Source organism: Nothobranchius furzeri, chromosome 1, assembly GCF_043380555.1.
Source record: "Nothobranchius furzeri strain GRZ-AD chromosome 1, NfurGRZ-RIMD1, whole genome shotgun sequence".
In the NCBI taxonomy this organism is placed as follows: domain Eukaryota; kingdom Metazoa; phylum Chordata; class Actinopteri; order Cyprinodontiformes; family Nothobranchiidae; genus Nothobranchius; species Nothobranchius furzeri.
In genome coordinates this window covers 62,294,968-62,308,501 of record NC_091741.1, presented here as the reverse complement: position 1 = coordinate 62,308,501, position 13,534 = coordinate 62,294,968, and the positions used below count along the sequence as shown (strand labels likewise).

General features: G+C 42.1%; 1 protein-coding gene across 1 annotated transcript in view; it reads right to left on the bottom strand.

Annotated features, from left to right (window-relative positions):
• lrig3 (leucine-rich repeats and immunoglobulin-like domains 3) overlaps positions 1-8,692 on the bottom strand; it is a 30,112-nt gene extending 21,420 nt beyond the window's left edge. Inside the window, exon 1 of the mRNA XM_015953692.3 lies at positions 8,286-8,692. Coding sequence (XP_015809178.3) covers positions 8,286-8,482 — 197 coding nt within the window. The 5' untranslated portion in view covers positions 8,483-8,692. The remainder of the gene's footprint in view (positions 1-8,285) is intronic.
• Positions 8,693-13,534: the final 4,842 nt, after the last annotated feature.

The following is a 13,534-nucleotide window of genomic DNA, read 5'->3' as shown; positions in this document are numbered from 1 at the left end:
TTGAGAAGTTCTTCCTGTGAAGACTTGAAGTAGATCAAGGACACAATAATCACTGTGTGGGTAGGAGGAATGTTTCAGAACGTACGGTCAGGAAACAACACCGTTGGTGAAACGGAGAGAAGTCACAAGGAAGGAATGTTGAGATTGAAGTAGAAATGTGAATGAGACAGTTCCACACAAAAAAGTCTAATATGGGCTTTTTTGATGATTAGTTGGATGAAGAGACCTCCATTATCCTCCAGAACCTGATCCCAGAGGGCGCTGTCAACATTAGAACTCAAAAAACTTTCTTCAATCCTTCAGAATAAAAGTCTCTAACATACACCTGAACCTCTAAGCACCCGAAGCCTATTAAACTGAGCTCTACAGAAATGCAATGAATAATACATGCTTTTCATAAGCTTTAGATATTTTGAAGTATGCTATTAAAGGTGTGGTTGACTGAATTCGGAATATAATCTGTCAAGTTTTTTCATGCAGGCTAAACATGAAAATCTACACCTATCTCCTGCATTAGGTTCTGATAGAAAGTAAACGGTGAAAATCTAGGATTCTGACAGATCTACGTCACATTATGAATTGCCATTCATGGACTCACTAATCTTGACACACAATGGGAAAGGCTGTTGTTGTTTAAACGTCTGGTAACCAGCAGACGTCTAGGCTAGTTTAAGCTAACCTTTAGCATCAGCAACTTCACCTCATTAAAAAAGTCCTTCATGCTTGTGTTCTTTGTGGAGATAAAACATCCACGTTGCAAGGCAATGGTAGTGTCGTGTTGCTGTTATCCAATCTGGGGCGAGATGTTCAAATATCAGCAAATAAGGCACAAAATCTGCAGCCTGAAGCTCAGCTGTGATGTCGCAGACTTGTACCTGCTGAGCCAGGGGTGTAGGCCTTTTTGTGCCCTGAGTACTGTCTGCAAGGCATTCATTCCTACTAATGACCACTGCAAATGTATTCATTAAACAAGTAATCCACACTTTTAAGTGTGTGTTGGAAACGTTTATCTCTGATCAGTCATTCTGTCTTGCCCAAGATGCCAAAAAGGGGTTAAAGCCCGGGCCACACAGTGTGTTCTTTAGCCATCCTAGACAAATCTTTCATCAAGAACAGAATCATGACAAAAACTGGTGAACGTGAGGGTGATTTGCAAGTCGGTGGCAAGCACCGATCTGCCCCCTCACTATCCTCTGTGTGGCTGCTTTGCATTTCTGAAGCAAAGTAATTTAATGACCCAAAATTAATTCACTTGCACAAATCTTTCAGTAATAAAATACAACTGAACTCTTTCAGTAACGATAGAGAATCAAAATACTGCAGACAAAAAACAAAACCCTAAATGAATGAATTAATGGAAAAGACAGGTCTGTACCAGAGGAAGTGATGTCGTTAAAGGGTAGAAATGAACTTTTATTCTAAAGAAGAATCTTTAATCTCTTGTTTTTATTTAATTTATTGATTATTTAACATTTTGCATTCAATAGAGTCCAGTTAAGTTACAGTTTGGCTCCAAACATCATCAAAGCTAGTACCGAGGGACAGACAGCTTGTTTAGGTCGTTAAGGATTAAAATCTGTTTATTACACAAGTCCAAACTCACTCAGACAAAACAAAGTTATAGGAAACAACTATAAAAAATGAACAGAAATCAGCTGCTGCTGTAATCTTTTACAGACTAATTTATGTGAGCTATGACTGGATTCGTCCAACTAAAAGCAGCAGAGAGGAGAGAGTGAGTTACACACGGAGAGACACCAACACAGGCAGGAGAAACTTTTTGACACAACACCGGGCTAACTTGTGCACTATTTCATGTGCTTATTACACACATATAGAAATTGCATCTATGTGCTACTCATAAATGGTCCAGGTTCTGCATCTCTTTCTGTCAGGTCCCACCTTTTATTTTCCTCATTACTATGTTTTAATCCTTCATAAAATAGATTTGGAACTTTTTTTAATTGATCCAGAGTTGTCTTTGCATCACGATGCATACAAAACAACATAACCCTGATCACTAGATGCATATGTGCTTCTTTATTGTTTGAATATTGCTCAGTCAGTTCTGCTCTGGCTTTGGTATTGTCTCAGCCCCACTTTGGATCTTGGCTTAACCTGACAGATCCAGCTCGCTGGGTTGTTTTACACAGAGTTGGCTGCAGCTTACAGTGTGTGTGTGTGTGTGTGTGTGTGTGTGTGTGTGTGTGTGTGTGTGTGTGTGTGTGTGTGTGTGTGTGTGTGTGTGTGTGTGTGTGTGTGTGTGTGTGCTTGTGGACTTGTGTTGGCTGCCTGTTTTTGAAAATGAGCCTGAAACCCTGCTCAAGCAAGAGGTCTGGCACGCGGAGCCTCATGCACCATAAAGCATCGGAGTTACTGACGCTGCTGTGCACGATCAGCGCTGTGGTGCCAGACACTTTTTTCTTTTACACCTCCCCCTCCTTCTTACCTCCCTCATCTGGAATCCATCAAAGAACTCAGAAATGGGGTGTGTGTGTGTGTGTGGGGGGGGGGGGGGGGATGCGCGACTAACAACTAGTAATGTATTCACAATTACGGGAAAAAAGCAAGAGAGGAGCCTTTCAAACATCTGAGACACCCCTGCAGAATTTCTTTTCCCCGTTTTTGTTCTTTAGCAGAAACTTTCAGGAACTCATCAACCAGCCTTTTTCTTGCTTCTTGCTCTTTATTCTGTTTTTCTGTAGTGATGAGAGGTTTAACTGGAGTGTTGGGAGCTATGTGGGAAAGGTGTCCTATCAGACTCCTGAGATAAACTTTGAGTAGACCCTACACTTCCATTTCCTTCACAAAGCAGCCTCTGAGAGGAGCAAGATAACACATAGTGCTGTGTGCAGGCTGCGACCTGCATCTGCTGCTTTGGTGAAAACACACCACACAGTTCTCTTATCAGGCACTAAAAAGTGAATGAATAAGCCACTCCTAAAGCCAGGAGAGCTGTCAGTAACGTTCACACTAAAACACAGGAGATTTATTAAAATATGTCAGTAAAACTAAACTAACTGTCCAAAGGAATTAAAAAAAAAACTTCTGTAGGTATGACCAAAAGTGTGGTACTGTCATGCTTTACTATTATGATTTAATAACAACATGCATTTTAGAGGGTTGAAATGATCATTTAAGCTTTTTTAGCTCTGGCGTTAGCTTGAGTGGCTAATTAAAACTGTAGCTAAAGTTAACTAGATATTGGGGCGACGGTGGCACAGGAGTTAAGTGCTCGCCCCGTAATAGGAAGGTTGCAGGTTCGAGTCCCGCTCAGTCTGTCGCTGTCGTTGTGTCCTTGGGCAAGACACTTAACCCACGTTGCCTGCTGGTGGTGGTCGGAGGGACCGGTGGCGCCAGTGCTCGGCAGCCTCGCCTCTGTCAGTGTGCCCCAGGGCAGCTGTTGCTACATCGTAGCTCATCCCCACCAGTGTGTGAATGTGTGTGTGAATGGGTGAATGACTGATTGTGTTGTAAAGCGCCTTGGGGGGTTCCAGGACTCTAGAAGGCGCTATATCAAATACAGGCCATTTACCATTTTACCATTGCAAATAAATAAGTAACTTTTCATATATTTATCATTTATCGTATCTTTTTGGCAAAACTTAATATATTTGTGAATATTTACATAAATAAACTAAGTCAGCTATGTGACCTCAGGTCAGATATTTCAGCTGTTAGACTAATGGGCCATTCCCATCTGTACCGGGTCGGCCCGGGCCGGGTAGCACATATCTGGGTGGCCTGGTATTTTTCCGGGCCAACCAAGGCTCATTCTCAGCCCTCTTCTCGAGGGGGTCTGCTTCAGGCCGACCAGGGCCAACACACCCACTGCTGACAGCAAATTCACACCTTCCATTAGAGCAAGCCTCTGATTGGTGGGTAGAATCAGCCCACATGGGCTTAAGGCAAGGATGTGTGGAATCAACCGGGCCAGGCTGGGGCCGACTGGGGCTACCTGGCCCGGGCCGACCCGGTACAGATGGGAATGGCCCATAAGGTGTTACAAAGACAAATGCACAGCGAGGTTTTGGTTCTACAAATGGACACTAGAGGGTGCTAAAAGCAATCCAAAACTGCCTAGTTCACCTTTAATTACATTTTGGTTCAAATTAAAATATAATTATGTTAACTAAGTCAGCGGTGTCCAAAGTTTTCAAGGCATTGGCTAACATCGCCAAGTTAAAGAGACAATGTGTAATTTTTACCATTAATCTCAGGAAATGTCCATCAAAATGTTGTTAAAAATGAATGAAATGATTCCCAGTTGTTGAAAATTATTGGCGGCTTTCTAACATATAACCATAAAAATCAGGTCTAAAATACATGGGAGTGGGTCTAAGTCTCTGGGCGACGCCATGTTTCTACGGGAACCTGTGAGGACAAAATGCAAAACTTTCACCATTAATAAATGCTATTGTTTATTTTATTTTTCCTCTCCGCTCGTTGCCAGTGATGAAAGGGAGTGTGATATGCTTGTCATTTTGATGGAGGTTGTGCTCCCAGGGATTTTTGACCCTAATGGCCATCCGTTGGTAAGGTCTTACTCAAACACAAAAATATTGCTAGCTTGCAATGATTTAGGTAAGTACTGCCCCCTTTTAACAGGAAAAACACACACTGTCACTTTAAATGCACTCATGGGTCAAACTTTTAAAAATTTAAATGGCAAAATGTAAAACATTGTTACTGTGACATGTCTTCCTGTGTAACACTCATTGTTATTGTATGAATATTTGGGTTTTTGATCAAAAATATCTGTAAATATGGGAGTTAAAAAGGATCTAGTATTTTTTTAAAGCACCACATTTTCTGGATTATGGGTCAGTTTTTTTCTATCCTTTTGGTCTTTTGAGATCATTTTCAGCAACAGGAAAAGGTTCTTGGTTTCTATAAGTAGTCAGGGTTGAAATGACGGATATTTATTTTTCTGTTGCTGACACTGATTCCGACATGTACGAGAAATGGCCAGTTGATGGCCGATATGTACTTCCGGTTTTTATGGGCTGATTTTCATGTCTGATATCCAGACATTTTCCACCTTATTTTCATTCTAAAATGTGACTAATTCCAGTTGATGGACAAAATTTCTGAAGCAGAATCAGTTTTTGAACTCTGAATTTAACCAACTGTTAACTCTTGATTGTGCACGGCTCCGTCAGACACCTAAATAAAGTTAATTTAGAGCATTTATTGTGTAGATGTTATTAGTGAATAGAGGCCGATATATTCCATTTTTCTATATAGGCAATCAGTCGAAATTATTTTTTAAATCAGATAGAAAAAAATCAGGCACCTGTGTGGCCAACTGCTGCCACTACTAGACTGAAGAAAGGACCCAAAGGACCCCAACACACTTTGTGTTGAAATAAACAGTAAAATGTGTTTCCTCATCTTTACATGAAAGAACATGCAATGTTGATTTAGCCTTTAAAACATATTTATCAAACTCGTCACGTAACCCGTTTAGCATTCTACTAGGCTTGAAACATGTTGGCTTCAGATGCTAGTTAGTTTAGCACGCTGTTCAGCCTCAAAGGCAAGCGCCAGAGTGATTACATTTACTGGGGTTTGTTAGTAAAATCTAGTCAGTTGGTAGAAGGCATAAACGGAACATTGAAGATTGCAAAACATTAGAGGGGATTAGGGTTGGGCATCGAGCATCGGTTGGAACTGGGACCAACTGTCAGTTTTCCCCAGAAACGTCCAAAGATTTAAGTTTCGATTCCTAGCTTCGATGCCCAGTCCGCCAACCGGAAGAAGAATCTGCAGAATAAATGTCAGTTAAAAAAACGTGATCTGCAAATTCTGATCAACGCCTCTCAGAGTCGGTCAAACCAGCTGTCCGTCGCTGCTACTGTGGAGCCTAGAGATACCCTATATGCAGCATCGCATCGCCCCCTTCCTTCCTTTCCCTCAGACTGTAGGTGTGCAGCGGCAAAAATGTAAACAAACATATCTGCCTAACTTTAACTCCATGAGACTGTTGTTAAGTTTGTATCCTGCAACAAAAATACGGCACGGAGGAAGCTCTTTAAAATGTGTGAAGACAGTAGATTTAATACGAGTTTTAAAGAAGAAACTCTGGGTGGAGCGAGGCGAGTTTGTAAGGCTTGCTGCAGAAATAAAAATACGGAGCAACCAACGATCGTCTGTAACCGATAAAATAATAAAGAGCAACATGCATCATCAGCAGCTTGTGATGACACTTGGTTCTGCTCACTAGGAGCTGCGACAGGTATTAAGTAAATAAATATAATAATAATGATACTCATATAAATTTCAAAACACAGAGTTGAGATGATAGTTTTTCCTTTCGAACTATTTTGTCTCTTGAGAGTTTAAATGTTTTAAATCTGTTACATTGTTACTGACAGCAGCTACATTTAAGTTTCAGTTTTGACCTGGTTGCTGTAGAAATGGTTAGGTGTAGATTAAGAGGAAATTAAGAAATGTAATGACTTATTTAATTTATATTGCACGCAGTGAGTGTTCAGTTGTCTTTCACAATCAATGTGCTGCTAAAACGTATATATCAGCCTTAATAATCGGCTTTAGACATGGGCCATCGGCAACAAAATTCTTTAAAAATCGGTATCGGCCTTACAAAAACCACATCGGTTGGCCTCAATTAGTGAACATAAAACTTCATTTAAATTCAATTCTGCAACAGTACCTGGCTGCCTGAATATGTGCCTGATACTAATTCTGCTTTACTAAAGACAAATATCGGCCAACGTCGATGTACAAAAAACCTTAGATATCGGCCCGGTCTACCCCTAGTCAGTGTCGGGGTTAGTCAACGAGGATTTTAGTTTTGTTGACCAGGAAGTTTAACTAAAAGCCATAAACTGGTATAGGAGACTACCATATACTGTAATGAACATTCTTCATTAAAAAAAAACATTTAATTTATGCAAATTTCTTTTAATGCTTCATTGGATGCCAACTGAAACTTTTACAAAAGTGTTGATCTATGTTAGCCTGCTGGTGGGACACAGTTCTAGTTGAGGGCCACAGACCACACTTTGGACCCCTCTGATCTAAATTAACAAAAAGCAAATTCAGCACAGCTTAATACAGTGTATTTATTTATTTGTTTTGTTTTGTTTTTTCGGGGGAGACAAATCAGAGTACAGCTCTAAACTTTAGCCCATTTCTCCTGAACCACGTCTCAGATATGTGACCTAATGTGATTTTCCTTTTTCATCCCCCTTTTCCTTCGGTGAGTTTGCAAACTAGTCCTGCACACTCATCCTTAATCAGAACCATAGCTGGCTCTGGTGTTGCTAATTCAGCAGAAATAATGGGGTGCTGGAAAACAAAGGGTCGGGCGGTTTAAGGGGTTAAAGGTGTGCTAGAGAACCACTCGTAAATTAGCATGCCAGAGTGAAAAGAATTTTTCCCCCTGTGTGGAACTTTTATTTATTTATTTATTTTTTTTGTAAGAGCAGGCTTTGGTTATGAGGCTCAGGCTGGGTCTGTTTTCTCTGGCAGCTCCAAGTTTCCAGAGCCAGCACATTTTAGAAGAAAAACTGAATTCATTTTCAACCAGGCACAGAATCAAGTGCTGTAGCCTAAATATCAAGTGGTCCAGACGAAGGCAGAGCCGTAAAAATCCATCAGGAAACATTATCGGCTCAGTGGAATGGTTTTTAAAAGGCCTTGGAGTGAAACACACTGATCACTACTCATAAAAATGGGATTTAACCATTTAACCACACCGTAAACCAGCAAAAACACAACAGATATATTTGCAGCAATTATTTCTGACAGGAGAACAAAAACTACACAGATTAACAGACTTATTGTTATTACTGCAGCTGGTGGCAACATCTATGGGTCCCCCCAAAAAATCTAATCACAAAACAAATGCTTTCAACCAGCTGGAGGATCGTTTGATGTTAAACTATAATCTAAGTATAATGGTTGAGTTGGATGAGCAGAGAGGCTGGGTGAATTAGTAAGGTACTTTCTTCATTTTCAATATCAAAAATACCAAAACAAGAAATGTGAAAAATTAAAAGAAATAATAATGTTTAGTATATTTCTGATTTTAAAAGTTGTTGCTAATGTTTAACATAAAATTGTATTTTTGTGTGGAAAAAGCTCATTATTTGTGACATGCTTTAAGTATTTTATCAAATCAAATTTAAAAAGACAAAGCAAACGTTTAAGCCAGATTTATAAACCAGGTTCAGATAATGAACCTGGTTTATAAACGTTCTGCCTCCTCCATCCACTCAGTGCATGCAGCAGCAGCGGTACTAAGGGGACTGACTCACAGCTGGACCGTCCACTCCGGGATTGGCTCTGGAATTCGGCCCCTTTTCAGCCGACTGCAGTCCACACGGTCCCCGGAGCAGGCGCAGGGAGGGGGGCACGTCCCTGTGCTGGCCCCGCATCCACGCTCCAGTCCCAGAAAAAGCAGGAAAAGCAGCGAAAACCTCACTAAGCTGCGAGGCAGCGTGAGTGGACGCATTGTCTCCAGATACACGACCCGATACCTTCAGATGAAAAGCAAATCAATCCCAAGAAAAACAACCTAAAGATTCCCTAAATGGTGTTTTATCCACGCGCTCTGATTTTATATCCAATCCCTCGTTGCTCTGTGGACAGGCGTAACAGAAAAGCGCTCATCTCTAACTTTCCCATTGAAGTGTGAAAACTTTTCTCCGAGCAGATCACTGTGCTGTTGGGGCACTTGTGCTGAGCAGGAGCCCCACAGCGGAGCGCGAGCACAAACCAGAGGTATGCAGGGGGCGGGGCCACGGGTGCATGGGAAATGTAGTCCGTGGATTCTGATGCGGCTCTAACAGGTAGAGATTTATGATGAGCCCCTCTGATTCCCGACCTATCATAACTATATTACCTTTTTAAATCCCAGCCCCACTTGCTTCATTGTGTTTATCACTACAGACTAACCTTACAGCTTGTCTTCTACAAATATTTTATAATTACTGTCGATTCCTTGAACGATAAAAGGCCCGCACTTGTATGGCACCTGTCTGAATCAGGGGACTCCAAAGTGCTTTACACTACAATGTATCATTCATCCATTCACTCACACATTCACACACTGATGATGATGAGCTACAATGTAGCCACAGCTTCCCTGGGGCGCCAAATACCCCTGACTGCAGTTTGCAGATCGGGGAGGGGCGCAACGTGGGCGCCATATAGACAAAACCCATGTAGAGGCCGGCGCTATTTTAGATAGATCTCCTTCGCCCCCCAGTGCATTCATTTCTACAGAGGAGTGTGCTTACACAACTAAAAAACACATTTTATCAATGTTTTTCACAAAATCAGATATTGTATGGCATGATAATTAATACATAAATATAATTAAACTAAACAAATTAAAATGTAAAATCAGTTGCTCATTCTGCATTGACTTTGGAGAGTGAGGAGACCCATCCGATATGGCGGCGATGCTCTCCAGCGCCCAATCGTCTATGAATTCATGTCTATGATGTCAGCACAACAATGATAATCAAATAACCTGTTCGGTGGATTTCAATAAAATATATAGAAAGCGCAGATGATTAAGTTAGATGAAATAGGTGCCATTTTTGACTCAAATCTGTTCTGATGATCTTATTATTCTTTATTCTACTCTTTTGTTTGGTATTTATAGTATGTCTTAACTATTTTGGTACCATTATTTATTATTGCACCTGACACCAAGACAAGTTCCTCGTGCTGTAAACTGACCTTTACTGCTATTGACAATATGAACAGTTCTGACTCTGACATGCTACACCTAAGCTTATAATTAAATAAAAAGCTTTTGTATTGGGAACCATTCATTATTATTTATATCATGATCAGGTCTGGTGCCAAAATGTGTTTATGTAAATACCACCAAATACTAAGGTTATATAATATTCTATATACATTCTTGTTAATAAAACAGTAATAAAACGATGGTAATACATTTACATGAGCACTCACAACCTTTTACTGAAGTTCAGCTCCCACTGAACTAAAAACTTATTACCTAGTCCACCTGAACAGGAACAGTGAAGTGAAACTGACATTTAATATTGGGCTTCTAACTATATTAATGCAGAAATAGCTATGAAAAAGGTTCGTGCATTTGATACTTAAGCATTCTTATTTATAACGTGTCAAAAGTCTTCTTTTTAACTGTAAGTCCATTATTTTATCCATGCTGCCATTATTTTATTAATTTTTTAATATTAATTTTACAAGTGAGCGTGAAAACAGTACATAGACACGAGTACAATTTTTTGTGCACTCAGTTATGTCAGCTACATTAAGCGGGACAGAGACTGAATTGTGCTATTGACACTTATTAAAACATGCCAGGGTTTGAGGTGGTGAGACAGTGGACCCAAGGATGCAGACTTAATGTTTAAAAAAGGTAAATTTAATAACGCAAACAAAAGCCAACAGTAGAAAAATCCACAAAAAAAAACTTACTGAGGAAACTGAACACAAAAATTATTACAATAACACTCAGACACAAACACTCTAAACACATTTCTGCAGGGAAAAAGATTTTATGGGGTGTCAAATCCTGCAAACACCTGCATCTTCCTCTTGTCACAAAGTTCAACACAGAACTCCTCGTAGTCTTCCTGCAAACTAAAAGTGAGCAGGGATGGTTCCCTCACATCTTTAAGCTTCTCAACAATGTCATCCAGGCCATCACACATGTGTAACATCTGTACTGCCCTCAAGGAAGATTCCTTGTCCATGGTGATGACCTGGGGAAGGGAAAGTTTTCCTTTGAAGGATCTGGTGCCACACCACCTTGCTGCCTCAAAGGTGTCCTTCAGTAGAGAATTCTCCTAATCAAAAGTAAACACAATAAATATTAAAATACAAGTTGGAGAAGGCAGAAACAGTGAAATTAGAAAAGCTCACAACAGGTAACATACTCGGTTCCCTGTTCCCCGCTCTGGCCTGTTCTCAGCCTCCGCCAGAAAAGAAACAGATTGTGCTTCTTAAAGGCATATTAACAATACAAAATGTAAAAAAGATCACTAGCTTATTTTTACCCTCCCACTGTCTTTATGGGTAACCCCACGAGGAAGGTGTTCCATTGAGCAGGGTTGATGGTTTGTCCCTTGTGTCCATGTGGCAGGGGTGAGGAGTGAGCAACACCTCACCCCTGCCATGTGGACCTCAAGGGATAAACCATCAATCCTGCTCATTGCTCAACTTTCCTCACGGGGCCACCCTTAAAGACAGTGGGAGGGTTATGCACACTGGTTTAATGTAAATGGAGTAATGACAGCAAAACTCGCTTTGTCACGTCCTATTTCTACAACCTTGGGGGTTGTGTGTAATAATACTGGTTTGAACAATACCTGATGCTTCACAGACAGATTCTGAAAGCCTGAACCTTTTAGGAGGGACCACTTCCAGATCCTGAAATAAGTGAAGGGATTATGCTTTAGTCTGCAAGCAATAGTTTGACTACCAGTGACGACCAACATCAATTTACTGCACATTACTCAAATGCTGGCCATCAGAATTTGTAATGGTACCTTTTCAAGTCTGGTTAAATCACACAATTTCCTAATTAGTTGCTAACTAGTTAATTTGGTTTTACTTTATTCTTACTTTATTCTAACTTTATTCTTTATTCTTACTTTATTCTACTCCTCCTTGAACCGTCACCTTATCGTGGTGGAGGAGTTTGAGTGCCCTAATGATCCTAGGAGCTATGTTGTCTGGGGCACTTTTTACCCCTGGTAGGGTCTCCCATGACAAATTGGTCTTAGGTGAAGGTTGAGACAAAGAACGGTTCACAGGATCTTTCATGGAGGTAAAGTCAAAGAGTCGGAGTACCCGGCCCGGAGGGTTACCGGGGTCCCACCCTGGAGCCAGGCCTGGGGTTGGGGCCCGTGAGCGAGTGCCTAGTGGCGGGGCTTTCGCCCATGGGGCCCGGCCAGGCCCAGCCCGAACCGGATACATGGGCTCATCCAACTGTGGACCCACCACCCGCAGGAGGAACATGAAGGGTCTGGTGCAATGTGGATCGGGTGGCAGACCAAGGCGGGGGCCTTGGCGGTCAGATCCCCGGACAAGAGAACTGGTTTTTGGGACATGGAATGTCACCTCGCTGGCGGAGAAGGAGCAGGAGCTTGTGGCAGAGGTTGAGCGGTACCGGCTAGATATAGTCGGACTCACCTCGACACATAGCATTGGCTCTGGAACCCAAGTCCTTGAGAGGGGCTGGGCACTCTCCTTTGCTGGAGTTGCTCCGGGTGAGAGGCAGAGGGCTGGGGTTGGCTTTTTGTTAGCCCCAAGACTCTCTGCCTGTGTGTTGGGGTTTACCCCGGGGGACGAGAGGGTAGCTTCCCTGCACCTTCGGGTTGGGGAACTGGTCCTGACTGTTGTTTGTGCTTATGGGCCAAATATCAGTTCAGATTACTCACCCTTTTTGGAGTCCCTGGGACGAGTGCTAGATAGTGCTCCATCAGGGGACTCCATTGTCCTGCTGGGGGACTTCAATGCTCACGTGGGCAATCGGGAGATCGACAGGCGGATTGTTTCAGCATCTGCAGTGATGCGGATGCTGAGTCGATCTGTCGTGGTGGAGGGAGCTGAGCCAGAAAGCCAGGCTCTCGATTTACCGGTCGATCTACGTCCCAATCCTCACCTATGGTCATGAGCTTTGGGTAATGATCGAAAAAACGAGATCGCGGATACAAGCGGCCGAAATTAGTTTCCTCCGTAGGGTGGCCGGGCTCAGCCGTAGAGATAGGGTGAGGAGCTCGGACATTCGGGAGGTGACTTGGAGTAGAACCACTGCTCCTCCGGATCGAAAGGAGTCAGTTGAGGTGGTTTGGGCATCTTGTCAGGATGCCTCCTGGACGCCTCCCCGGGGAGGTGTTTCAGGCATGCCCTGCCGGCAGGAGGCCCCCCGGGTCAACCCAGGACACGTTGAAGAGGTTACATCTCCAATCTGGTCCGGGAATGCCTTGGGGTCCTGCTGGAGGAGCTGGTGGAGAAGGCCGGGGAGAGGACGGTCTGGAGCTCCCTAGTTGGGATGCTGCCACCGCGACCCGGACCCGGATAATTGGAGGAAGATGACGACGACTTACTTTATTCTATATTTAGCATGTAACAACGATAAAAATCGAACGTATTTTCCCCACGTAAAGTATAATTTTTCCTCCCAAAAGTGATCACATAACATTTTTCCCCAAAGCTATATTTCTTAACAGTAGGTCGTGCCAGATATTAAATTAATCCAGGACTCAGAATAAGACTTTTAAAGTTTATCTTTATAATGTACAGCTGAGAAAAATACTTTTTAAGTCAAGTTAATACCATTACATGACCAAAACTCAGAAAAATACTTTTTAAGTACAGGTTAATAACATTTTCGCCACAACATTATTACTAATATCGTTAAAACTGAATGAAAATCCATGCCTTCCTCCATTCTGCGCGCTACTTCTCTCTCTGTCACAGTCACACACACCCTCCTCAGCGGTATCTGTCTATGATTTCAGTGAGCGGGGTCAAACATTTAACTCCTAACTTAAAT